The sequence below is a fragment of the Colletotrichum chrysophilum genome (assembly GCF_026319265.1).
Source record: "Colletotrichum chrysophilum strain AFK26 chromosome Unknown scaffold_45, whole genome shotgun sequence".
Classification (NCBI taxonomy): domain Eukaryota; kingdom Fungi; phylum Ascomycota; class Sordariomycetes; order Glomerellales; family Glomerellaceae; genus Colletotrichum; species Colletotrichum chrysophilum.
The window spans coordinates 99,447-126,113 of NW_026517332.1; the positions used below are offsets into that span (position 1 = coordinate 99,447).

At 54.6% G+C, this 26,667-nt stretch overlaps 8 protein-coding genes across 8 annotated transcripts; 2 read left to right on the plus strand and 6 right to left on the minus strand.

Moving 5' to 3' along the window:
• Positions 1-194: 194 nt before the first annotated feature.
• On the minus strand, positions 195-4,078 carry COL26b_006217 (uncharacterized protein; the record flags this gene model as incomplete). Its single annotated transcript, XM_053179040.1, has 5 exons — positions 195-214; positions 253-1,083; positions 1,285-2,098; positions 2,128-3,631; positions 3,789-4,078. The coding sequence occupies 5 exons, from the start codon at positions 4,076-4,078 to the stop codon at positions 195-197; spliced, it is 3,459 nt and encodes a 1,152-aa protein (XP_053036981.1).
• Positions 4,079-5,231: 1,153 nt separating this feature from the next.
• On the minus strand, positions 5,232-9,927 carry COL26b_006218 (uncharacterized protein; the record flags this gene model as incomplete). The annotated part of the gene is made up of 3 exons (XM_053179041.1): positions 5,232-5,893; positions 5,944-9,664; positions 9,715-9,927. 3 exons carry the CDS (start codon positions 9,925-9,927, stop codon positions 5,232-5,234), a joined length of 4,596 nt encoding a protein of 1,531 aa, XP_053036982.1.
• Positions 9,928-10,474: 547 nt separating this feature from the next.
• COL26b_006219 (uncharacterized protein) lies at positions 10,475-11,287 on the plus strand (the record flags this gene model as incomplete). Its single annotated transcript, XM_053179042.1, has 3 exons — positions 10,475-10,652; positions 10,904-11,142; positions 11,219-11,287. 3 exons carry the CDS (start codon positions 10,475-10,477, stop codon positions 11,285-11,287), a joined length of 486 nt encoding a protein of 161 aa, XP_053036983.1.
• An 826-nt stretch (positions 11,288-12,113) lies between these two features.
• Positions 12,114-13,176, plus strand: COL26b_006220 (uncharacterized protein; the record flags this gene model as incomplete). The annotated part of the gene is made up of 2 exons (XM_053179043.1): positions 12,114-12,659; positions 12,745-13,176. The coding sequence occupies 2 exons, from the start codon at positions 12,114-12,116 to the stop codon at positions 13,174-13,176; spliced, it is 978 nt and encodes a 325-aa protein (XP_053036984.1).
• Positions 13,177-16,512: 3,336 nt separating this feature from the next.
• COL26b_006221 (uncharacterized protein) lies at positions 16,513-18,639 on the minus strand (the record flags this gene model as incomplete). Its single annotated transcript, XM_053179044.1, has 5 exons — positions 16,513-16,752; positions 16,824-16,994; positions 17,043-18,486; positions 18,539-18,578; positions 18,633-18,639. The coding sequence occupies 5 exons, from the start codon at positions 18,637-18,639 to the stop codon at positions 16,513-16,515; spliced, it is 1,902 nt and encodes a 633-aa protein (XP_053036985.1).
• A 2,106-nt stretch (positions 18,640-20,745) lies between these two features.
• On the minus strand, positions 20,746-21,880 carry COL26b_006222 (uncharacterized protein; the record flags this gene model as incomplete). The annotated part of the gene is made up of 3 exons (XM_053179045.1): positions 20,746-21,042; positions 21,133-21,221; positions 21,277-21,880. The coding sequence occupies 3 exons, from the start codon at positions 21,878-21,880 to the stop codon at positions 20,746-20,748; spliced, it is 990 nt and encodes a 329-aa protein (XP_053036986.1).
• Positions 21,881-23,386: 1,506 nt separating this feature from the next.
• COL26b_006223 (uncharacterized protein) lies at positions 23,387-24,303 on the minus strand (the record flags this gene model as incomplete). The annotated part of the gene is made up of 3 exons (XM_053179046.1): positions 23,387-23,438; positions 23,493-24,098; positions 24,155-24,303. The coding sequence occupies 3 exons, from the start codon at positions 24,301-24,303 to the stop codon at positions 23,387-23,389; spliced, it is 807 nt and encodes a 268-aa protein (XP_053036987.1).
• A 1,575-nt stretch (positions 24,304-25,878) lies between these two features.
• Positions 25,879-26,397, minus strand: COL26b_006224 (uncharacterized protein; the record flags this gene model as incomplete). Its single annotated transcript, XM_053179047.1, has 1 exon — positions 25,879-26,397. One exon carries the CDS (start codon positions 26,395-26,397, stop codon positions 25,879-25,881), a length of 519 nt encoding a protein of 172 aa, XP_053036988.1.
• Between the last annotated feature and the right edge of the window lie 270 nt (positions 26,398-26,667).

Sequence of the window (26,667 nt, forward strand, 5' to 3'; positions counted from 1 at the left end):
CTTGTTTTTTTGTTTCTCGTTTTGTTTGATTTTCGTGTGTTTTCGTGTGTTTTCGCGGTTTTTTTTTTCTTTCATCTCTTTTCTTCGTGTTCCCATCGTCTCTCCCCATCCTCTTCATCTTGAGTAGAGCGTATTGACTCATTGCCGTTGAGACCGCCTTTCTTCCTCCACCATCCTCATCCATTCCCTCCATCTCATCTGCGTACACGATACCCTGTTGGACAAGTCCTTCAAGGAGGTACCTCATCCAACGCCCCAGAAGATCGTTCACCTGTTGTCTGGTGAGGAAAGTCTTCTGATCTTCCGGGGCGCCGGGCAGGTCCTGCCACCTCTCCTTAGACAAGAGCTTGAGTCGTCTCTCTCCCCAACTCCTGAACTTCCTAGCGGCCCCAGTATCCTGATTCTGACGCCTTAGAGTGTCGATCAGTAGGCGGAGGACAGCCAGGCGCTCTTCTCTGGTTGCGTGCCCTCCGTACGTGAAGACGCTCTCGGACTGGTTCTGTTCGGCCCTCTCGACGACCCGAACAATTCGGTCCCGGTGGCCGTCTTCGCCACCGGCCGCTTCTTGGCTTTCAGACGCCTCAATCTCCTGCTCCAACTCGCGCCTGGCCGTGTACACACTCTGTTGATGGTTTGCGATGTCCTCTTCGGACCTGTTTGCTCTGTTGCTCCTGGGAAGAGGCAGAATCTGCCGGTGCTTCGCGAACCAGATCGGCGTGGGGGCATCACCAGTCTGTACGGCTTCCTCTTGGGTCCTCTTCTCCTTTGCCTGGGCTCTGTTGCTTGAGCAGCGAGTTGCCTGTGACGGCTGCTGGGGGGTCGAGGCCGGTGCGGGCATTGGGTCAGAGATAGAGAAGATCGAGATGCGCGGTGCGTCCTGGGAAGCCTCTTTTGGGTCTGCCGCCGAGCCGTTACGCTTGGGTGCGAGAACCTTGACTGACGTTGGGGTCTTGGGGTCTTCGGGGGGTCTCGCGGCAGGGGAGTGGATTACCCGTCCGTCTGGTCCCAATTTGGCGCAGCCCGTATCCTTGGACTTCTGAGTCTGAGACGACGGCTTTGTTGTTCGCAAGGGGCGTAGGGGGTCTGGGCGTGGGCCTTTGCGAATAATTCTTCGAGGCGAGACCGATGATGGACCGCCAACCGCTGATTGTGGATTGGGGGTCGGGGTCACGGGCGTAGCTGGTGAATGTTGTGATGCAGAAGGTTGAAGCGGCAATGTCAGCGTGTACGAATGCTGCTGAGTTGCCCGTGGTCTTGTTGAGGCTTCCGTTGTCGTTCCCGTACGTGTTTTCTCATGTTGCTCGGTAGTCTCCTCGCTAACGCGGTCAGCGGGCTCTGCCACTGACTCTGTTCCCGTCGGAGTTTGCGTCTGGTTGTTCTGCTCGTGGACAGGAGCGATGGGGGGCGAGGGAAGAGCAGACCTGCGAGGAGATGGCGGAGGGGGGGAGTAAATGTCGTCCAACAGGTCCGGGGATGGCGACCTGGGAGGGGTTGAAGGAGGGAGGGAGTAGAGGTCATCCAAGGGGTCTGGAGATGGCACCCTGAGAGGCATCGGTGGAGGATGGGCATAAAACTCGTCTGGAATTGTCGGTGACAAAATCAACGGCGGTGAAGAAGGGCCGGCTTCAACCAAGGTTTCATCAAAGATCTCATCGATTGGACCGAATTCGCCTGGAGTGGCCGGCAACTCGGGACGAAGATCCTCTAGAATGTCCATCTCTACTTCACGGTCGATGGCGACTTGCGTCGCGGGCTGGCGAGGTGTGTAAGTGAAGAATGGATCATTCTGCATGTCCGTATCCACGATCTCGACGGCAGGAGTGACGCTAGAGAAGTTGTCGTGCATATCGCGGTCGGTGTATTGATGCATATTGAAGTCTTGGGCTGATCCGATGTCATCGGCTATCTCCAGGTCGTCTCTCGTTGTGGTACCGAATCGTGTAACGCCTTCCATCATGTTTCTTGCATCTTGATTCGTCTCAACCTCAATAACTTCCATGGCGTCTCCGTGGACATTGTTGATTCCAACAATAGCGACAGGAGGTGCTTGCTGAATGACACCGTCCATAGATCCGTCGTGAGTTTCGGCGACTCTTCTCTTTCGACTGCCACGGTGGGCTCACCAACAACGCCGTCCATCAAATAGCCATTGTCTTTCTCAGATCCCTCGGTCTTGTCGCTAGGCTGGGTTTCGACAACCTCCATCGCCTCATTGTCGTCAACCTGTGCGTTCGGGGCAGTTGTATCTGAAGAGCCAGGCGCATTTCCGAACGTAGGAAGCTGTGCAGTAACAAGGGCAGACGCAACTGTAGCACTTGAAGAGATAGACGGCAAGGTTGAGGATTCCGTAGGGATTGGACGAGAGGCAGGTCCATGGCCGGATCTCTGTGGCTCCTCGGGGTCACTCAGTCTGCGCTTGTGTGTGGCAGGCGATTTGAGTGCTAGAGTAGGGAGAGCGGGAACAGGCAACTCGGTTGAGGGAGTATGGACTTGTTCCAAGACATTGGTGTCAGGAGTCGTGGGCTGTTCTGGAGGCGCGGGTATGGAAGATGCAGACAGGGAATGATCGGGGAGCATCAAGACTGCCCCGCCGCCGCCCAGATCGTGGTGATCGTCCTTGTCGTCGTCGTCACCGTCGTCGTCCTTCTTTGCGTCTTGGTCTCGCTCATCCTCGCCGTCGGTCTTGTTCTCGTCCTCGTGCTCTTGCTCTTTCTCAACCTCATTCTTCTCGTCAGACTTCGTGACCTGATTCTCTTCTTTCTCGGTCTCGCCCTCGTCTTGCGCCTCCTCATGAACGTTGTCATTCAATTCGTCCTTGCGAGCACTATCTTCGTCGATAGACACCATACCTGAAGCAGGAATCGCGGGCTCAATGGTGGCAATGGGTGCGTTGTCGGTGACGGGGAGAACTCTAGCAGGAGAAGGAATGGCAACGACATTGGTCGGGGCGTTATCGGTGACGGTGAAGACGTTGGTAAGAGATAGCCGAGGAGCGACGTTGACGGGAGCATCATCCGTGACAGTAAGGTTTCCGGTGCGGGAAAGAACGGGAGTTGCGATGATGGGGGCGGTGTCAGCGACGATCAAGATGCTGCTATACGAGAGTACAGGAGTGATGTTGACCGGGGCGTTGTCGGAGACAATAGGAGGAGCGATGGCGGGCGTGGTGTTGGCAACGGTGAGGATTTTGCTCAGCGACAATTGCTTCTCTGTGGCCTCGCTGGGAGGTTGGAGGATCTTCCCTTCGCTCACGTGGTATATGCCATATTGGCGGCTCTTTGGGATGATTTTGTAGTTATGAGGGCGGAGGAGTCGGGGCTGAGGGACATTTGCAACCTTCGTCTGAAATGATGCGATCAACCTTGCGGTCTTCTCGCACTTCCGAAGCTTCTCCTTCAGACTGGCGACCTCCTCAGTGAGGCGGGCATTCTCGGTCGAATGCTGCTCAGTCTGTGCTTCCTTCAAGTTGGCTCTCTCCTTTAGCTTGGTAATCTCCTCGATGAGGGCGGCATTCTCGACAGAGTGCTGCTGAAGCTGAGCATCAGCATCAGTAACCTCCTTGACGAGGCGCGCGTCTTCCGTCGCTAGGTCTTTGGGTTGGTCCACCTCTGGAGGCGGTGGACCGGGGGGCCTGACAGCTGGATTAGCAATCTGCAATATACTTGAGAGTAGAAGGAGAGGAGGCTCACATAACTGGGCCCTCGTTCGTCGAGCTCCCTTGCTAGGGGAGTCCGTCGAAGAGGGTGCCAGGCCGGGGTCCAGAAGTCCTGGGCTTTGCGAATTGGCACTGGGCCGAATCCGTTGGCGTCTCATAACCAAAAGAGATCAACATCCGCCAGAATAGAGTCATGTAGGCAATGATAAGCTTCATGGGCCAGGCGACAACGCTGGCGACGTCCACCAACATCCGACCAAGCAGTCCACCAGTCAACTGGTACCAGCATTCGGCGAATCTGGCAGAGTGCCAGACCCGAGAGATTGCCATGCCGGCCAGGTAGACCAGAACTGCGAGGAACGGATGATTGGCGGCCGCCTGGAGAACCAGGTTGGCCTTGTCGATGAAGATTTCAGTGACCATGATGGCGAGTAGAGTGTGGAATCTTTGGTTAGAGAAATATAAGTAAGGTAAAGTGGCGTCGTAAGACGAAAAGGGGGAGCTGTCGTTGATATTGAGATGGGTTCGTGCTAAAAAGCGATGAAAAGCTGCTAAAAAGCGACGAATGTGGGAAGGTATCTCGACTCAACGTTGGCGAAGAAGGGAAGAGGAAGAGGTTTTTTTCAAAAACCGAGTCGGGAGACGAGACTGAATAGACTGACCGGACGACGAGGGCAGGTCGGTCACGTGCCTGAGGCGGTAGAGTGGGGCGGGTGAGCTGAGGATTTCCTAATCGGGGTGAAGTGAAGTGAAGATGTCAACGCTCCAGCACCCTAAGGCACCAAACGCAGCAGTCCCTTCAGGGGACCTGAGCCCGTCGCACCCAATTCTCAAATTCGTTGCCCTAGTGACGTCAAAAATATTCTGGTGAAGCTTTCTTCAGGTTGGCGAAGGAATTAGGAGCGCACTAAAGGCAGCCCTTGGAAAAACGACGTTGCAGTCGTGATGTTCTCGGTGAGTGGGCCTCACCGAGCACCCCCCACCCACTTCGTCTGGCCGCGTTTGATTTCGTCCGTTTGCCAACCGTCTTTGATTCTAAACTGCGTTTGCTTCTAGAATTTTATCTCATTGTTCTCAATGAATTCTATGTTCAATTGAGTTGGTATCACAATATCTCAGTACTCGAGAACAGATACTTGTTATCCGTCACAATAAAATGGGACAAAGGCCGTCTGCTCAGTCGACATTGGCGATCTTCCGTTTACTTGTTGTTCTTGCGATTGTTGATTTCTGATTCCTATTTGGAATTGATCCCTTTCCCCTCCTGTTTTCTGCTTGCGACTGATACCCGTTTCAATCAATTCGTTGTGCTTACACCATAGTCAAAAGTAGAACCCAAATTTGGTTGACGATCACGCCTTCAAACAATTGACCAAAGATAATCTCATTTGGATAAAGTAATACGACAATAATAAAACCAAATGTACGTTATTCGACTGCACACAGGGTATCCTCACGGCGCCATTAAACCAAACCTGCCTCCCACCGACATAATCCCAGCAACAATAATCCACCATCATCACTCATTACAAGGTAGTACTAGTAATGCCTGCAGCCAAACGTGAACTTGCTACTCCTACTGCTTCTTCCCTCTCGCCAAAAGTCTCTCGTGAAGGTCCACGACCACATCGCTCCATGAAGGGGCGCCTTCCTCTTGAGAAAAGGCAGCCTCACCCAAATGGGTGGACAAGAACTCCGCAATCTTTGGGGTGTTGAAATGCTCCCCGTACACGACTGTCGCCTCAGGGTGAAGCGAGAAATCGACGCCGTCAGGCTTGCTCGCTCCCCTGATCTCGAGGGCAATCTCCACCTTGGTCTCCAGCGGCGCCATGAGAAGTGAAGACTTGACCGCGATAGACGAGTCAGAAACTCTCGCCACTGTGGTCGGGAAGGTGATGTTCAGCCGACGGACATGGTTGGAGGTGGAATTAGCCTTGTTCCACGCAGTGCGAACCATGTGGAGGAGATCCGCAATTTTAGTGCGGCTCTGCGGCAGGCCACGAATGTGGTCCCGAATGCATTCCAGGAAAAACTCCTTCTCCGGCGTTGACGGCACGGGTTTGGATGCGCGATTCGCGGCAATATACCACAGGTCGATCCTCGCGTTCTTCTTCCGGGGCTGGAAGGATGCAATGTCGAACACGATCTCAATCTCACGGAGGTATGTCATGGAGATTTGGCTGCCGGAAACGCCGGTGACGGCCCAACCGTGCTGTTTCTCCAGGGCATCGACTCGGCCTGGGTTCAAGTTAGCTAAGCAAAAGATACGAGATCCACGTTTCACATACCCTTGAGTGCACTGATTTCACCTGTCGACCAGCCTCGGCACTCCTCGCGAATCTTCTCCGCTTCCTTGATGTCCTCGTGGCACTGCTGCTTCTCCTGCGTGAGGGCCTCAACACCACGCTCGGCATCCTCGAGTTCTTGTCGGAGCTCGGCAATGAGTTGAGTCTTTTCCTGAACGTCGCTTTCGACCTCGGCGAGATCAGCCCTGGCGGTCTCGAGTTCCTCTGGGTCGCAGTCCGCCAGTTCATTGGCGACGGCCTGCAGGTTGCTGTACTCTTGCTCAAGTTCGGTGAAACGAGAAACGATCGCAGGAAGGGTAGAGGCGAGCAGCTTTTGTTGCTGCTGGAGAACCTTCTCATCGGTTTTCATGCCCTCGGCAATCCTGATAAGCCCCTCCTTCAGACCCTCCTGGAGCTTCATTCGCCACTCGTACCACATGGCCTTGCTCTCAAGACGGGCATGGGTCTTGCCGTTCTTGAACTGGTTGTCGAGGATATTCTTGAAGTCGGGAGAGGCGGACATATACTCCCGGAAGAGAGGCGGATTCTCCTCAAAGGTCTCGGACTCAATCTCTCGAACGATTCTGCGTCCCTCGGAAATGTACTTCTTCAGTTCGCGGCAAGAGTGTTGGTAAAGTTCCAGCATGGGCACCGTGCAAGCGCCGGCGACCACACAACGCTCCAAAGACAAATCCTCTTTCCCACCCATTTCTCTAAACATGTCTGGTGCCTGAGTATGCCTCCGCTTTGTCGTCGTCAACTCCATGAAGCGGATGGAAGTCATGTTGAGGAAGTCCTGAAGATGAATGCGCTCCTCAGACTCGTCGTTCATGAGCTCATTGTCGGGTCGGACAGGCGAGCCATCGAGGTTCATGGGGTGAGTGGCGGTATCATCCTCAACATCTCTGAAGCGTCCTTGTCCGTGAGGAGACTTGGCCGTGCTCCCACTCTTCAATGGCGACTCGGAATGTGTCGGGGTTACCTTAGTTGTCGTGTCTTCCTCCAAGAAGCGTTGGGAAGAACGAGTCAATCTGCGACCAGTAGTCTCGGCCTTGCTAGGGGGCTGGGCCAACTTGACGTTTTTCACAGGACTTCCTTGGTGTCCCTTGAGTCTCTTGACGCCGTCGTTGTCTTCGCGCTCCTCCTCGTCGTCAAGCTCGGCAGGACGCTTGCCAAGCAGGCCCTTGGCGCTTCCAACGTGGAGACTCTTGCGACCCTGGAGGCGCTTCTTCTTCGGGCTCAAGCTGTCAATCATTTCTCTAAGGTTGAGCGTTGCGTCCTTCTCATTTTCGCCATCCGCCTCGCGCTCGAGGATTGTACGGCCGTTCTCTTTGTCTTCTTCATCTTGGCGGTCTCTGTCGACTTCAATCTCAATGACCTTTGGATCCCCAAAGGTAACTCCGCGGGTCTTTCCAGGTACGAACTGCTGGGCGGCTTCGCCAAGAGATCCTCGTCGGTCAAGAATAGCAGCAACGCGGGGTGATCCCAGCCCTGGCTTGTCTGCGCCGACACCAGAATGCCTGCGGGGTTGGGGAGTGAGAACAACAGTGGGCGTCCTTGCTCCAGTTGCTGGATCTTGCTGAAAGACGTTCAAACGGTTGGCAGTATTTTCAAGTGATGGTGTCGCGGGCTTTCTCGTTGGTGATTTTGAAGCAGACTTGGGGAGCGACTTGGTCGGTGACTTGGGCCGTCCTCGCTTCTTGGAAGACTGGGGTGTCTTGACTGGCGAGCTGTCCAACGGAGTCGTGGCCACTGGTGGTGGCGCTGCAGACTTCGGTGGGCTAGGTGTCCTGGTACTCCTCTCTGGGCTTTTGGAAGGACTTCTGGCTGGCGACTCGCCAAAGAGGCTCGCACGAGGCATGCTGTTGCGGAGGCTTCTGCCTTGGAACGGGTTGAAACCGGGGCTGTCTGCCGGGGGGTTCTTCTTGACGGACGCAGCAAGCTTCTTTGCAGGCGATGCTGGCTTCACGGACATGGTCTTGGAGGGCGTGTCGGGCTTGTCGACCTCCTCCTCCATGAGCTTCTTGGCGGCAATCCGGGCCTCTGGTGATTGAGGTCCTTCGATGATGCCTCCAACAGCGGTGGTCATGTCCATGCCCATCGTGGCGTCCTCTGCTTCAGCCGCCTCAGAAGTAGGCAGAATACCTCCAACAGCTGTGGTGATATCCATGTCCATGGTAGGCTCATCCTTCTCCGGAGAAGCGGTAGCAGCGCCAAGAATCTTCCCAACGCCAACGGTCATGTCCATGCCCCCTGTAGCGTCATCTTCTTCCATCGGCTTGTCTGGCGATGACATGATCCGGCCCAGTCCAACAGTCATGTCCATACCCAAGGTCTCATCACCATGAAGCGTCTTATCAGCCGCAGGGAGGATGCCACCCATGGCAACAGTCATGTCCATGTCCATTGTTGACTCGTCCATGACCGAGTTGTCGCGCGTAGTCATGGTCCTGCGACGCTTCTGGGAGGTGTCTCTCTTGGCCTGGGACGGCAGAAGACCGCCAATGGCAGTTGTAAACTCCATAGACATGTCCTCATCTTCACCCTCATCGAACAGGGTGTCGTTAGGATTCTGTTTTTGGATACCTCCAACGGCGGTAGTAAACTCCATGGTTTGGTCTTCCTGGCTCGGCTCGGCGGCTTGTTGGTTGACTCGAGAAAGAATACCGCCGATAGCACGTGTGACATCCATCGACATGTCCTCGTTGGGGTCAGAAGCACTCTGAGAGGTCTTATCTTTCATAATGCCACCAACTGCTGAGGTGATGTCCATGTCCATATCCATGTCATCGTCGTCTTCGTCTTCGGGAGGACTGTTGCGCGCAGGCGGGGGGGGGGCCTTCTCCTGGTCCTTGGCACCCTCATCCTGTGGCTTCTTCTTGATCCAGCCGAAGGAAGGAATGACTTCCTCCTCCTCTTCGTCATCATCGGAGCCAAGTCGTTGAGTTCCTGCTTGTCGCGCAGCCATCCTCAGAGCCTCATCCAGGGTGTCGTTCTCGTCATCCGATGCGACCGTACGACCAGACATGACTGATGCGCCAGTGACCTCATTGTCGTCGATGGTCATCATCGTGCCATCGTCATCCGAAGAATCGCTGTTGGAGTCCGAGTCCTCGACCTCTTCATCTCCATCCACCTCCTCTACCGCATCAGCAGGCTCAGAATCCGAGCTAAAACCGGATGCGGCCGTGTTCTCATCGTCGGTGAAGTCCATCAGATTTGCGGTGGAACTGCGCCTGCGCTTCTTCTGATGGAGCTCTCTCTGGTTATCTGGTGACTCGGGAACTATCTCGTCCACCTGCTCTTGCGGCGTGGACGCCCGATCAGATCCCTTTCCATTTGCGCTAGATGCACGTCGCGTCGAGTCTGTTGACGCTGTCGAGTCTTGGTTGAACTCAATCTCGTGGAATGTGTGAAGGGTCGCCTCGGCGGCAAATGATACTCTGCGGTTGGCAAGCGACTTGCGTCGCGCATCTCTGCGCTCTCGCTCCTCTCGTTCTCTAGATGCGGCCTGCTGCTCTTCCTCCGTGCGCAAGGCAATCTTAGAACCAGACGAGCTGCCGGTGGAGTTGCCGGTGGATGTGTTCGAGGGGGTGCTGGCCCGGGGCGGTCCCAGGTCGATAAGGTCTGCGTTGCGCTTGCGGTGTGGTGGGATCTCGGGCAGAAGCGGCATCGTGGGCTTCAAAATCGATCGCGGCGGGGGCCGTGACGGCACGGCGAGGGACTGCGAACGTTAGCCGGGCGTGCACAAGACCAAAACACGAGCATTCTCACTGCTCTGCGGTTGCCATTTGCATTTTTGAGGGCGTCCAGGCCGCCGGGGCCAATGCTCTTGCTTCGCGACTTCTTACGACTCTCTGCAAGTGTGGTGCCGACGTCGATGGTCGCATTCTCCTTGTCGGTTCCCTTCCTCGACGTCGTCGGTGCGCCGATGGACTTGCGCGTCCGCCGTGTGGAAGGCATGGTCGCGTCGCCGAATGAAGCCATCTTGAATATCGGTGTGGCGATTTGACTGTGAGGCTTCAAGTGGGAGGGCCAGACGTGCACATGTCACGTCTTAAAGAGCAACGCGATTGTTGGTGGCGTGAATGTCCAAGTTCCTCAAAGTCCCCTAACACACCCCAAGCACGGGTGGTGGGCTGCATGGGTCGGTGTTTACTTCTGACTGGGCCTCTCATTGGCTGCTAAGGAATGATGTCAACAGACCGCGTTCGGGGGCCTGTGGTTGCTGTGGTGTCGGCTGTCGCCGCCTCGGGACGTCGATTCTTCCTCTGCGCCCCACTCTTTGGCAGGTCACAGCTCGCCGTGGCTGGACAGCAGGCACCAGCCACACACCGCCCTCGCTTCCCGAAAAAAAAAGGGAAGGAGCCACACCCACAGCCCACAGTTGCAAGCCCTAATCAGTTTGCTCGTGCGTGCCAATCCAATCCGACTTTGAGTCTGACCAAAAAAATCGCAAGGTTCAGCACCTCGACTTCTAACCCAAACAGCACCCACCCGCCCAGTCGACCCGCGACCGCATCACGACGTCAAGATGGCTACCGAGTTGACCGTCCAGTCCGAGAGGGCTTTCCAGAAGCAGAAGGGTATCTTCCTCAACCAGAAGGTCAAGGCGAAGTCTGCTCGCCCTGGCAAGAGCGGCCGCAGATGGTACAAGGACGTCGGCCTGGGTTTCCGCACCCCCAAGACTGCCATTGAGGGCAGCTACATCGGTACGTTTGCGAGCACCGACTGCGAATGATGTGGTGGGAATGTTGGCGCACGCGACACGGCAAACGGAAATTTTCGACATGGGATTTCGCGACACTCGAGAACATCGAAAAAGATCATTTTGGCACTCGAGGGGAAGAGGAGGAATTCAGAATTGGAGACACCGACACCGACGCCGCGCGCTGGGATATACGAACATGCACACATGCAACATCACCAGAAACACGATTGCTAACGTTGGCGCGTCTTACAGACAAGAAGTGCCCCTTCACCGGCCAGGTCTCCATCCGTGGCCGTATCTTGACCGGCACTGTCGTTTCCACCAAGATGCACCGCACCCTCATCATCCGCCGCGAGTACCTCCACTTCATCCCCAAGTACGCCCGTTACGAGAAGCGCCACAAGAACCTCGCTGCCCACGTTTCCCCCGCTTTCCGTGTCGAGGAGGGTGACCAGGTCACCGTTGGCCAGTGCAGACCTCTGTCCAAGACTGTATGTTCCGACCTCCCCCCCACGATCTCTCGGACCATGAAATGGTATGGAACATGGTTGCTAACATGGACACCAGGTCCGCTTCAACGTCCTGCGTGTCCTTCCCCGCACCGGCAAGGCAGTCAAGAAGTTCTCCAAGTTCTAAATCGGCTCATTGGCATTTACGGCGTGACTGCGGTGTGGGTTATTCATTTCATACCGGATGGGAGGTCATCAGGGAAAACTGCATCCACAATGATTGTGTTATAGATGCAGAATCAAGACCAAAATGAATTCGATCAGCCAAACAGCTACGTGGTCGTGAACTAGAGGTTATGTTTCTCTGGGTGACCCGGGCACACGATGGGCTTGTGATTTTTGCGGGAACGGAAAACTACGATGTGCCTCAGGTCGAATGAACGAAAAATGATAAGGGATTGGAAGTACAGCTGTCTTGTCCGTGGCCTTTGTGACGTGATATTTGAGTTACCTATGACCGGCTTCTGGTCCACACGTCCTGATCCCCATTTACTCAACGTCAACAGCAGAAATCCTGATATTGGCAGAGGTATGAGACCAACAGCGGTATAAAATTAGGAGTAAACTAATTCACACCAAAACTTCCCAAACCAAAATAATCTCCGGATATTGTAACGTTGGCCTGGCTTTCACTTCAAGAAATTCCATGAGTTGATAAAACTGCTGCTACCTCGCAATCAGCTTCCAGCAGCGCCATGGCCGCAGCTCGACAAATAGAATGCGATACAATTAAGCTCACAATACAGTGCTTCGTACAGTGCGCAATCTTCAATTGACACAATCCATTCGTGTCTTTCTGAGCATCTGATTGGATCACCAAATCCCGCCTGGAAATTCTCGAAGAGCTTCAGTTTGCGACACCCCTCCTCCCCTCCGAAGCTTCCCAAGATACCCCTCCTCTTCCGCCCCCTCTCTCCTCGACATCTTCCTTATCTCAGAGGCCCTCATTCAAAATGGGCTGGTTCGACGGCTGGTTCGGCTCCAGCACCAGCACCTCGGACCCTCTCAAGTCCCTGGACCCCAAGCTCCGCGAATTCCTCGAGCGCGAATCCCCCGTCAAGATCCAGCAACAGATCCAAGAAGCGGAACAAGCAGCAGCCGCCGCGGCAACAAAAGCAGCAGCAGCAGCAGAAGCAGCAATCTCAGCAGCAACAACATCACAGACATCACATCAAAACGGTGCCGACACAACAGCAGACTCGAGACCAAAAGTGCCCAAGGAGAGCCTCTTCCAGGATGGACGGTACGCGCACCTGTGGAAGACGTACCGGCCGTACGCCGAGATCGAGGCCGAGAGCAAGACGGACCACGAGAAGCTTATGGACGTGCTGGACGGGTACAAGGAGCGCAAGCACAACATCGGCCGGGCGGCGTTGGAGAACTGCGCGCTGCAGCAGGAGGAGTGGGTGAACTGCATGAAGAGCGGCTCCTGGGAGGACAGGATGCAGATGTGCAGGCACCAGGTGCAGCGGTTCGAGAAGTGCTATACCATGCAGACGGTACGTTTACTTCCTACACTCCAATCATCGCGACGGCACCAGACAAATTACTCGGGTTATTCTAACACTCTGCTCTCGCACACAGAGATTCCTGAAAGCCCTGGGCTACCAATCTGTCTACAACCGCCCGGCGCAGGTCGAAGAAGACATCCAGATGCACGCCGACAAGCTCTACCAGCGCATGGTCGAGCAAGAAAAGGCCATCGAGGCGGCCAAGCAGGAAGGCCTGCCGGTGCCCAAGTTCGACCTCTCAATACCCGCCGCCGTCGAGGCGGCTCCTGCCATCCAGCCTCGGCCAGATCTCGAGAAATCGTGGAAGGAGAAGCTGGAGCAGCTGCCAGAAGAGGAGCGCGCGGTCGAAGAGGCGGCGCTGCGGGCGGATCTGCAGGCCAAGGCGGAGGTTGCCAAGAACGTGCAGAAGCTATGGGACGAGCAGGAGAAGGAGAAGCAGCAGCGCAAGGCGGAGGGCAAGGCGACTGTCATGGACCGCATCACCGGAGCTTTCGGAGGAAAATGAGGCTTGTCGAGACCGGTGCAGGACGTTACTTGTCTTGGGTCATGGAAGAAGCCGGCGTGTTTTGTAATTGTACAAAAGCGGTTGCCAACTCGGACCGTGATCCCGTCGCTCAGCCTCACGATGGATGTTGGCTATAGATTTCAAGTTGTACTACTAGAAGAGCATCTACAAATGCACAAAAGAAGCCCCTCTTGGAGGCTACGATCTCCCAATCTCACGAGTCCGCAAGTCTCTCGTTTCCATCTTTCGGTTACCCATCTTTTGGCGTTTGCGGCTGTCATCAGACCGAATATCTACCACGACTACACCGATCGTGATCGGCCCTGTGGCATTTCGTAATGTGACTTCATCAACCTCGCACACACCCGAGAACGAAACATGGCCAACAGGCGAGAACGCCCCGCTGTAATTCCCTCAGCAGGGACTGCGCCGCCAGGTTCCAACTCAACCCCCCAAAATCATCCCATCTCAACCGCTTCCCGCCCCAGAAAGCAGGGAAACTCAGAACCTCAATCCGAAGAAATGGAAGAGAAAAAAGCTCAGCGCCAGGGATTCAGCTCCCGGTCCGAAGTGTCACTGTATCACCACCACGTCACGGCAATTGCACACCTAGCAAGGGCGCACTGAGCAAGTAACTGCACGGGAAGGGGGTTGAATAAACCGCCTCTGTACGAATAAGGTAAGAGTTCGCGTTTCGCTCAACTTTAGAGCGCGCGGGTTTGCGGAACGCATCCTTTTCTCCCCGGTGTATTCGTCCAATTTGCAAGACCAACCAGCCAACCAGGGCCCGGAAGCCAGGGGAAGAACGGAAAAAGAGAAACACCTCGCTCTCACGAGCTGAAAGGTTGCAAATAAGCAGGGGATGAGACGAAATGAAGAAGAAGGGGAGGAAAAGGTCGCATGAAGAGGCGCGGCACGACGGAAGCGACAACAGAAACTCTAAACAGCTTTCTTTCCCGTAACTTGACGGGCGAGCAAGAGACCAAAAGTTTGACCGCACCGCCGGGGACCCGATGACGACGATTAAACGAAGAGCGGTCTGTCTTGTCTGGTCAGAGAATGATGCAGGAGATGACAGGGTGCTGCGACCGAGGAGTGACAAGCTAACCCAGGACGAGTTGATCAACCAGTTGCGGTTGGCCTCCCTACTACCAGCGGCTAGCACGATGCCTTGCCTCCCCCGAAAAGCCCAGAACTTCTGGGCACGTCAAGTGTTCTGCACCACTCAGCCCTCCCGGCGCCGAGAGGCCACTGCACGCCAAGCTTTGCGGGTAGATCTCTTGGCACACACTTGGCAGCCCAGGGACAGCCGCTTCGCTGGAATCTCGCTTCAGACCTAAGACATTTTGACCACAATCGACTTGTAAAAACAAGCTTGGCAACATAGGAAACTTTCGAATCTTTGGATATATGTTCAATTTTTTTAATGGTTATATTATTTAGCCCATAAATGATTCATACTCCGTTAGGGAGCATTCGCCAAACGCCACGGGGAGAGATCGAATGAGACAAGATGGTAAAACGGGGTAATCGAGTGTGTCTCAAGTCATTGCATCCTCCCCTCTCAATCGGTCATTGTCGTTGTATGAGGTCATGAACTCGTCTAGCAGCAAGACTCCTCGCAGCCGCAGAGACCGCAGCAGATCTCGCATCCGGCCTCCTCACCACCACGGAGGGACATCTCGGGCTGGGGCTCGGCGGACTGTTCATTGTCAGGTCAGCGTACGTTCTGTTGATGGCTGCTTAGATCTGGGACTTACGGGCTGCTGAGAGATGATGCCGTTCTCGGAGGGGACCTCCATGGGGGCCTGCTGCTGGGGAACCTCGGGGGCGGGCATTTTGACGATGGGGTTTTTGGGTTGAAGAGGTATAGAGTTGAGTGGAAGTTTATGCGTGGTACCAGGAGAGTGGTAGTTGTGTTAAGCAACAAGATGATGGAGCAGTCGAGAAGACAGTCTGGTCCCGCGTCTTTATGTACTCGACTCACACATCCTTCACAAGGCACACAGCACACACCAACAACAAGCCGACCTCTCTCCCCGTGCCATGTTCTCCATCAAAACCCCCCTTCCCCCTGGCTCCATGGCTCAGCTGAAGCAGGTAAAAGCTATCGGTGGCCGAGGGTTCCTAACACATTGCCTCCTGTCCTGCCTCATCCACGCCCCCCCTTCTTCTCCCCTCATCGCATCCCCTCCACCAACCACCCGCGGCAACTTGGTAAGGTCCTGCGGTAAGCCCCCTTCATCGGAAGTAAAACGGCAAACCAGGGAACATCACCGGCGCCAATCATCACCCGACATCCCAGAGCAAGAATCCAGTTTTCCCGTCGTTGCAGCCAGTCAGGGTTCAGGGTGGGAAGAGGGCGAAGGGGGCGTGTAAGGCGGCTTCGCCTTGTGTAGTGGGTTGGGGAGGGAACTTTGATGACGGACCCATGGGCCCGTCGAGCTTCAAGTGCCGTACTTCCGGATGAGAGTTAAGATAGCCAGAGCTGCGCTGGTAGGTGGGAGGGAAAGGTACATCACCCAGTCGTCGTGGGCCATGACACGAGACGACGCGCAGCTTGCTGCGGGCGGGAACAATACACTAACAGAGAAAAAGAGTAATAACGACAGCACACGCTGGAAGATGCCGGCGACCGCCACATGCGGAGAGTGGGGTCTGGGACCACGCTGCGAGAGAGCTGTTTTTCCCACCTTCTGCTCACCTTGCCTTGACCTTCCACTTCCCATGACACAACACACACACGGCCACCCCGACTCAGTTGTCAGGGAAATTGGGACGAAAAAAAATTAAAGGGCAACAGCCGAAAGGTGGAACTGCGCCTCGAATGAGGCTAGTGACGTCAAAAGAGAACCATGCAGAATGCGGCACATCCAGACAAAAATAGAGGGCATCTTTCAGAATTCGGAAGGTCGAGAGGGTCCAGAGCGAGCCTGCGACTCAGCCCTTGGCAGTTCAGTTGTTGCAAGTTGCAATTCGGCCAGCGCGAAAGAGCGGCGTTGCATTTCAATTTGTGCTCACGGTCTTTAATCTGGCTACTTTTCCCTCTTTTGGGGACGGGTTGCAAGCCACACGGGGTAAAATAAGGTTCGCACCACAGAGCGCTGTCAATCGCAATGAGCGCAAGCCGCAACATTCCTGGTCCTAAGTCTTTTGGTCGTCACTAATTGAGCGAGCCGAATGCCGACTGCCCTGGGTATCCCTGGCCAAAACCACCCGTCAACACAACCCCCAACACCAAAGCAATCGTACCTACATGAACACCCTCAAGCATCGTCAACATCGGACATGACGTGGGCTGAGGCCCGTTCCCACTGCCTCTTCCCCAGGTCTTCCCTATCTGCCCTCCAACGCCACCGCGGCGCGTTCTAGGAATGCATTGAAGTCTTTGATCTGCTTCAGCGTCCCCCCTGTGTCGCTCTGCGTACAGGCCTGGTCTGTAATCCTCGATATCAGAATCTCGAGGTTCGCCAATTCCGCCGTCTTCTTCTCGGCTGGGCCGAGCTCAGGCGCCGCACGACCTCGCTCTACCGCCAGGTCGATGTCATGCATCTGCGAAGATAAGCTCAATTGGTTCTGTGGGACGCCCGTTAGTCAACTGTAAGGCTGAGAGATAGCTTGCGCTTCGTGGAGGAGGGGTTGCTGACCAGAGCTTCCTCTTTGACCTTGTCGTGCTTAATTCTGACGGAATCCTTCCGGACAGCCACCTGGTCCCGTTCGGCACGGATGCGCATGATTTCGTCCCGAAGGGTGATTCTCTCCTTTTGGACACTGCGTACCCGCTTGCGCAAGTTGTGGAGTGTGTCGAGGAGAATGGTCTAGAACGGGTCAGCTGTGGCAACCACACCTTGGACATCATAACCCACGTGTTGGAGAAACCGGTTGCGCAACTCTTCCTGGTAAGCTTCCAGAGCTCGCATCTGCACCCTACGCTCTTTCTTTGTGGCTGCGTCTTCTGCATTGCGCATGCCCTCCTTAAGGGTCTCCAGACTCGTCCCGAGGACCTCCTCACACATGGTGGTCAACACATCCACAGTGTTTACTCCGCCACGGCTGGTGAAGGGGATATCGGAATTGAGAATGTCTGCGTCGTCATCCTCGCCTTCAGGTTGGGTCTTCTTCGTCGTAAACCGTTGTACTGGAATCGCAACAGTCTCGTCGCCTCCTGGCGCATCTGAATCTTTCTTCCTCCGTTTAGGGGCGGCTTTTGGCGGACTCTTGGTTTTCGAAGTTGCCTTTGGCCTTCCTTGTCTTTGTTTTGCCGGACTAGCGTGGGTCTGTTTCTTCCGCCTTTTGGGCAGGGGGTCTTCGTTATCCTCATCTACAAGAGTAGAGTCCTGCTCGGCAGACGGCCCTCTTGGGCTTCTGCGGGGCCGCTTGCGCCCCAGTCGTTGTGCCGCCTCGTTCGCGTCCACCTCTTCAGCCACACTCTCATCTGGATCCTGACTCGGCTCCTGTTCCTCTACTAGCGATTCCGGCTCGGGTTCAGGTTCTGGCTCCGAATGTACTTCAGTCTCCGGCTCAGGCTCGGGTTGCGGCTCTTCTGTCGGTTCATCGGAGTGTGCCACGGATTCTTCTGCTTGTGTTTCGTGCCGTGATGATAATTCAGGAGACAGAGTCCTTCCACCAGACTTCCCGGCACCATCAGGTGATAACTCGTCGGCATCTTCAGCCACAGATGCACCAGAGTTGCGGCTCCCGCGGCTGCTTGTCGACCTGCGCGTACCGATCGTGGTCCTTCGAACTTTGCTGACGAGAGGTGATGAAATGGGTACCGTCTCAGTTTCGTTATCTCCTGGAGATAAAGCATCCTGTAATCTAGCGCTCGAAGCCAAAGCACTGCTCGTGATCTTACGGCGTCGGCCGCTTCCTGGTGCATCGGCAGGACTCTCCTCGACTTCGGTATTGGCCGCTGCGGCTCTCCGGTTCACGGGCGAGATCGGTGGCGCGGGTATGACCGGCCTCGGGGGCGGCAAAGACTCGACAGTGTCCGGGTCTTCCTCCTCTATGATTGTAGTCGGACTTGTGTTTGGCAGCTCCGCTGCGGGCTGCGCAGATTCCATCGACGACCCCTCCTCCAATTCTTGGGTTTCTGGTTTGCCGGGTGACTGTCGCGCTTGACTGATACCGGCCGGTGCAGGCAGGAGAGATCGCGCGGCATCGGTGTCCAGTTTCCTTCGCTTCGCAGATGTGTTCGGAGTCGGCGTTGTTCGGGGTGGCGGCTGCTCCGGGCTCGTCTGGGTATCGATTTCGCTCGTGAGGTCGTCGCCGAAGTCCAATTGAAATGAGACATCCTCGACTTGGCCATGTCTTTTTATCGTCAGTTCCATCTCCCAGCAGCGATATCCAAGGCAAAACTCACCCCGCACCGCGCATGCGCTGTTGCATGCGTTCCGCTCGAGCTGTCTGATGTTAGCATCGTCGGCGGGGCGATTCACGTCGGTTCAAGGTCTTACTCGTCATGGTGGAGGATTGGGGCTGCGATTAAAGCGCTTGGGCGCAGATACAATGAATCGGAAGTAGAGTACTACTCATCAGAGACGAGCCCGACGTCAAGTCAGAGTTGTGATGTTTGAATTGAAAGCTTGAACCTCAAGCCAGAGCAACTCTACATGAGGCAGGTGGAGGGGCGCGTCGTGCACTTTGGCCAGGCGTGACGCGCGCCTCCCCTTGCGCTGAAGATCCCTGTCACCCTAGTGTGTGGTCCGTGCGTCGTCAACTTCATCTGATGTCCTGAAGAGCCTCCCACGATTTGACCTTGTGGGCCTTTCCAGAAGCATCATTGTTCCAACTCCAATTTCTCAGTCAATTTCTCTGTGTACAGCTGTAGGACTCGCACAGCAGTTTGTGCTATCTCAAAGAGCTCAAGGAGCTTAAGGAGCGTAATACTCCAACTTCAACTTGGGAATATTCTCCAACATGTCATCGATTCCCTCACGCAGCTCTTCCAGCTGGAGCATCAAGGGACACTTCGCGCGACCCATACACTTATGAGCCAACTCCTCTTCGATCATTGCATGTATCGCGCAAGAGAGCCCCTCCATGGTAACTTTATCAGTCATGTCGGCAACTTCCCACAGGCCGCGGCTCTGGAACAGTTCGATGTACTCGCTCACGAGATGCGGCTTGTATCTCCCGCTTCACCTCATCGCTGTCGCAGAGAGCTCGGTGCTCCTTGTCGTTCCGCTGCTGCTCGAGCCTGCGCCCGCAGGCCCTTCAGCAGAAAGCGCGTGCTCTGTATACCTGGTCGTCCTCCTGCAGGGGACCTTAGAGAGTTGTAATGTCGGAGTGGATGGCATGAACGTCAAACCTGATCTTGTCGGCCATGGTCTGCCGGATTCCGCTAGGCAGCCTCTTCATCCACGTGTCCTATTCCCACGACTCGACGTCGTTGATGGTCGAATTGCGTATGCCCTCGTCGCAAAGCTGCATGAACTCTTGGGACGCTTCGAGATCCACGCTGCCAATGATCGGGAAACCCTGCCCTGGCTAAGTTGTATAGGTGAAGCTTGAACCACGTAGAGATCCAAGGAGCAAGCGGACGTCTGAATCCGAGATCCTGACTGCATTGTGCGATCCCACAGAGTCTGTCGACACTGAGGTGCTAGCTGCCTTTGTCCGGGAAATGCGCAATTGACAGTAGGAAAGTAACGTCCTTTGGTTGCAGACCTAGCTGGGCGCAGTCGATTCCTCAGTCTCCTCGACGATCTTCCGAGTCGTGGCGAAACACAGCGGACGACTCCAGGGCATACTGGGGCAGATTCAGTGGTCCCCGAAGAGTCATTGATTACGTGAATAATCAAACCCTCCATAACCGCCAAATCTCCTTTCGTAGAAATGGTTCTGGAAGTAGTAGTATTTGAAAGTTGTAGTGGATTGCTGGTTGAAACTACAAGTAAAGATGGAGAGGGGCGGAGCAAGAATGCTTTTTTTATTGAGCATATAGCACAGTAATGGAAATCTGTTCGGTGTTGCAAAAGCATTTCGACCATGAATAGCCTCGACCGAAAACCGAACATCCATCCCTTCCCTGAAGAGAAGCTACGGCCCAACTCCAGGGCGCGTCTTGGGTTTAGTTATGGCGCTATCCGTAAGGCTTTACTTCGCTCGCAGAAATTCATGTACTACACGGTTAAGTTCTTGAAACGAGGCATTCATGAATCTGTCCATTAAACTGATTTTTCACTTACTCTATTCGCGGTTCTCTAGACAAATAGCTGGAATTTTACATTTGCTATTGATTTATTAAGAACCTAGAGGTTGTGAAAACAACCACAATGTTAACAAGGTGAATGATTACTAGTAGAGACAGTAGCAGTAGGATGACGACAATAATGCGCAGTAGAGAAAACAGAGGCCGTGCTGGATATCGACAACAGTCACGATATAGACAATAAATAGAGGTCATAGTGACGCCGCGAGACGACGAGGGACGACGAGGGACGACAAGAAAGGATTTATTGCTAGTAAAAATTCCAAGAAAGCAGAAAAACTCCAGACTCCCAATATAAGTTCCGGGATATAAATCCGTTCGATGCACAAATCAGCGCTCCCTTCCCTTTCCTGCCCTTACATGTCCTGGGCGTCGTCCCCCGTCTCCGCCGTCGTCTTCGCTGTCATCTCCAAGCCTGACTGGGCCCCCTCGATAACAGTCGTCGCCTCCGCCTCCAATAAGTCCATAATTCGTCTAAGTTCGCACCCTCTGCCGGCATCGCAGCTGTGAACGTCGGTCTTCTGCAGGTTTCGGAGGCGCGAACCAAGCTTTCTGATGGTGCAGTTCTCTATCGCTTCTTGCGGTGGCCAGAGAGAGTTATTATGGAGCATCTTGAGGAATTCCTTGACACGTTCACCAGAGTAACATCGCGTCTTCGATGGGCAATCGGCTCTGTTGCAGGATCCTGGTAGTTTTGTTCGAGTCTCGGTGGCGCATGTGTTGCATCGATTTATCATGCTCACTTGCTCGTTGAAGGTGAGGTCCGTAATCGCTGAATACAAGAACTTGGTAAGTGTCGCTTTGACCTTTCCCATACTGTTCTGGATGCGCGCTTTTGAGCTGTTAGGGTTATGTGTAAATATCTGGCTTGGGGGACGGTTGCTTACCTCTCAGGTCCTCGTCCAACTCAGAAATAATTGGATCAGCAGCCCAAGACCCGAAGTCGAAGGAGAAAGGGATGTTCATGACAGCAGCCACCAACGTTCTCGAGAACTCTTCTGGGTGCTCGAATCGTTGTAGAGCAACCAACAAGTACCCAATCTCGTCGGGGTCGGCCTTGTTGGACTTCGGCTGCCCAACGAGCCATTGTCCGATCTGGGCCTTGAGGGCCTCGACGCAGCGATACTGGTCAGCGCATATGGCGATGGTTGCGAGCTCTTCGGGAGTCACCATGTCCCACTGGCGCCGCATACGGTAGTGAAGAATGCTTAGCATTACCTCCATGGCATCTGGGTAGTGGTTCTCCTCCAAGTGTATGTCGGGGCGCTGGCCATTCTGGACTTTAATAGCCTCTGAGAAAGTAGGAACGACCAAGAGGCTTTCGAAGTATGGCGATGCGGCGCTGAGTACGTTCGAGCATACCCGGAATTTGCGAATAGTGTTGTCTTTGGTGACAACCAGAACGGCATCCCACTGGTTGTGGAGGTCAACTGTGGTTTCCTCGTACATGTTGGCACCTGGGTCACGGTGAGCATCCGACTCGTCGGCCATCTTGTTTGTTTGTGGGGTGTACTTAGGTAGGAAGGTTGTGGCACGGCTAGGCCAGAGGGGTGGGTTTATATAGACGGAAGGGCATTAGATAGATCACGGGAAGGAAGGCAGCGGGGGTGTTAATCCCATGAAAAGGAAGGCGACAGAGACGACGACAGAGACCACAGACGACAAGGACGACAGATCACAGAGACGGTAGAGACGATCACAACAGAGGTGGCAGTAAACATAACTAGAGGGGTGAGCGGACGAAGAACCAGAGAGGCGAGAGGGCGAAGAACCTGACAGGTGAGAGGACGACGGACGACAGAAACAACCACGGCAAGTACAGCAGAGACGACAACAAAAACAACTCTCATCCATGGTCACAATACCGACAAGTACAAATCTCTCGATCTGGCTACGTTCGTTCTATCTGCCAGATTCAGCTATCTGTTCGGTTTCAACGATGCAATCGCATAGTGAGTGTCTGACTGGTGCTTGGAGCTTTATGACAAATACTTCCAGAAGAACACGGACAATGGCGGTGAGAAGAACGACAACGGCATCAGCGACGACGACTAGACTGCGTTGCTCGAAATCGCCGAGCTGTTGGAGGTGGCCCATATCTTCGACTTTGATGACCAGGTTGTCAACACAAAGTTACGAAAGCTCGCGGCATTTAGGCTCCCTCAGTCATTCCTTCGGGTCTGGCCGAAGTTCAGTAGTGTAGGAAACCGATTTGCTGGTACAAAACTCTTGAGTTCCCTTTCTTCCTGCAATGGCCGTCCTGGATCACTGATCAATATGTTAGCGGATCTGCATGTTCAAGCCAGCGACGTGTTCGATAACCTAGTCGACATGCTCAGCGATGGCCCTCTACACGATAATCAACAGACATACAGCACAGCTCAACAAGTTTGTCTCAATTGCGGTGGACGACATCCCGCTGTAGCCAAATATTGCAACCTCTGTAGCAACTCTGGCGCCTTGTTGCCCGTCCTTTGCACTACTTCTTCTCGTGTTGGCGACTACTTCCCTGCTCTCCGCAAACACTCGCTTTGGCCTCCGGCAAAACTTCGAAACCTTTCGATATTAGTGGTAGCGAAGCGAGTCGAGAAGATGTACAGAGGCATATCGCACGCCTGCTGGGTTGAAACCAATTGCCCCCTACTTACGCATATGGCTTTTCTTTCCAAGAGTACGAAGTGGCGACTGAAGAAGCCGCTGGTCAAAGTCAACTAAGGGAAAGAGAAGCACCGGATTGTGCAGCAGATGGGAAGGCTGTAAGTAGGAGGCCCTGCTGTCTGCGCACATTGAAGCGAATGGCCTGCCAGGTGTGAACAGCAGAAGAGATTCGTGGTGATGGAAATACGCTATGTGCGTGTGTGTTTGTTTTGCTAGTCAGATTCCTGGGTATTCCCTAACGCCATACATGAAAAGTAGCGAGCTGTTTATCGAGACAATAATAACCGAACGCCCAAATATCTTCTCCGAAAATATGTGAATCATACTCCGCCGTGGTCCTTAGAGCTCTTCATTCGGAACCCACTCCATGTCGTTGTCAACGAACTTGTGGCTGTGGAAGTTGTCAGCGATATGCTCACCCGGTCTCGCCAGATTTAAAACTCACTTCTTGATCTCCTTGTTGATCAAAACATCCTCCCCGTACTCCGCTACCAGCATGCTTTTGTACTGATACGGAATTTTCGTCTTCACGCCCTCAAACGTCGTCTCGAGCAGCGGATACAGGTACGTATCCCTGAACTCGTGGCCGTCCTTGCTCGCCAGCACGTTCTCGCCCTCGGGGTGGTCCTTGACGTACCGCACGGCCATGATGTCGATGAACAGGCCGTTCTCCATGTCGATCCAGCGGGCGTCGATGGTGTTGGTGGCCTCGTCGTCGACGGCGCCGTGGACGTAGTTCGGGTTGACCTCGAGCTGGAACTCGCGGCCGCCGGGGACGCCGGGGTACTTGTAGTACCAGGTTGTCATGTTGTAGTAGGCGGCCAGGAAGCGGATGCCGTTCTCGGACAGCTGCACCGTGGGCTGGGCGTCCCAGGGCAGGACCTGCTTGTTCCACCACCAGCCCAGCAGCGCGTTGTGCGAGAGCCAGGTCTGCACGCCCAGGTCGCGGACGGTGGAGAGGTAGGTCTGGACCAAGACCTTGACGGCGGCGCGCTGGGCCGTCTCGTTGAGCGGCGCAGAGGCGAAGCGCGGGTCGTAGTGCTCTGAGAAGCTGTGATCGAGGTTAGTTATGGGCGTCATTTTTTCCACCGGGCGGTAGTCACTTACTCGGCTTCGTGGAAATGCTTGGCGGGCTGATCCGGAGACGCGGAGCGTGGTGTGGCAGCCGTTGCCTTTGAGATCTGGTCCTGGATCGGGGTGGCTTGGACCAGTGCGGCGCCGAGGCCGATCGTCGTAAAGAGGCGTCCCAAATGCATTTTCACCGACCGTCTCGACTATTCTTTTCGTTCCCTTTCCTAAACTCAAATCCTCCAGATACCTAGAATTATTCTTCGAGAAGAAAAATTCGCAGGATAAGCGCCCCTTTTTCGTCGGAACTCGCTGGCTTGTTTTATGTCCTCGAGGCGCGGGCAGGGCCCAACGTCATCGGCTGTCGTAAGAAAGAAACACGGCAAATTCGCCCCCCAGTTTCCTGCGGCACGGAAGCTCGGGAGTGAGATTGGTATCTTCTTGTTCACCAACACACAAAGAAAAATTGGTGTAATAGAAAAAAGCAGATGTGTTGGATCTACAGCTGAACAAGAACAGTACAGTACAAAAGAACCAAAAACGGATGCCTTGATGCCAGTGAGGGGGGCGCATCGAGGTATCTATATCCCCTCCCAACCAACCCAACGCCATCCACCCTCATAGCCGCTGATGTGCGTGTGCGCCGCACTAGCTGGTACCAACAAGCCCCCGAAGGAACCGATGCGTCTTCCCGGGTCAGAGAGGGGAGGGGGGCCAACGGGGCGGCGGCGTGTCAGGCCAGGGCCCCCGCGAACGAACGAGAAGGAAAACAAACGTGGAAATGATGCCAGGGCTGCGTAAGACGCCTTACCACCAGAGTCCATTAGCTCGCCCGCTTTCCCGGGGGAAACACACCTAATCGACCACGGTCCACTGCCTTGTCGAAAGTGGCATTGCTCTACCAAGGGAGGTGCTGGCTGGTGCTGCTGCTGCTGCGATCAACGAGTGAACAAGCTTAGGAGGCCGCGGGCAAGCTTTCTTTCCATTGAGTGACCATTGCCATTTTTGCGTTGCACGCGCCCCCCACAAACGGCCAGGACGGCAATTGCGACCAACAGCCAGCGGGCTTTTAGTGGGGCGGGATGTGCCGTCGTCCCCCCGCCTGGAACACTGGAATTGGCGTCGTCGTCGTTGTCGGCTGGGCCGCGTCATTATCCCGCGCTGCTAAGAGCATTTTAGCACTGCCGTCAGTCCCGCTTCCTGCTTTCTGTCTGCCCGTCCCCCGACCAGGGACCGCCCGCGATATGTTTAGTGCGGGAGGACGACCACCACCTTACATAGTAGATGCGGATATTTCCATTGCTTATTTTGGGGTGAGATTGACGGCTGTGGTGGGTTGGCCCGCCCACATCCCGATGCTGACGACTCTTCCGCCGTGGTTTTTGCTGTGAGCCTGTGGCTGCGTGCGGCGGTGTTGCCGTGCTAATTTGACGGTCTGAGGCTCCAGAGGGACGGTATTATGCTCGCTCCGGGTTCTCGGCCGGTGTGAGACGAAGTTCGGGCCATTCAAGGTTTGAATTCGGCCGTCTTCCGATGGGATGGTGTCGTGGTTTCCGGAGTCGGCAAGGGTGTGAGGATGCGAATCATCGGGGGGCCGATTGACGAGAACTCGAGCACATCGATGGAATCAAGGCCACATTCACACAAAACAGTGACGGCTTGCAGACAGTAGCAAGCTTCATCTCCATTTGATGTTGATGTCCTCTTGATCCTATGGTTAATTCACCTGCTCCGTCCATCCCAGCGTCTCTGCTCTAATCCACTCATCCAGGTCCAAAAACCGCAGCACAGGCCTCTCTGGCGATGCGCTGATCATCAGCAAAGGAAAGACGGTCACCGACTTCCTCCACATCCACCCAGCTAACCTCGAAATCTTCATCCTCCTGCTGCGTTCCCTCCTCCCGTGGAATGGTGGAGTCGGCGGCCGCGACGAACCAGAAGATGATCTTGAGAACTCCGTCTGAGACGCGCTGAGCAACGGCGATGGGCTCGGTGACAAGGGTCGGCCGGTTGTTGGGGGCTATTGAGGATGGGGTCGTAGCCCGCGTCGGTACGTTGACTGGCAGAAGACTCACTCTTACGCCAGTCTCCTCGTAGGTCTCCCGCTTGGCCGCGTCCTCTAGGGTTTCATTGAGGTCTTTACGACCCTTGGGCAGCAAGTGTTCGTCCGAGTTGCGGCAACGGATGACGAGAACTTTCTTTTTCTCGACATCAATGGTTGCAGTGCCGCAGCTAATGACGAATTCGGCGGCAGAGTCCAGACGTCTGTGGGTGGTGGCCATGTTGACGATGGTGCTATGATGTAGAGAGGTAGAGCGAGATGGTTATGTTGTCAAAGTATTGAACGAAAAAGAAATGGATAAAAAGAGAAGGACGGGACGTTGTGAGACTAGAGCTAGTTTTCCTGGGCTACGCATTACATACAGCAATATGCAAACCAAAAGTGACCAAATCGCCAGAAACAAACTTGATCAAAGACATTAATTCAGTAAAGTATTGCAACGTAATAGCCGAAGAAAAGCAATTCCCCTGGAAATATAGCGATTTCTTGT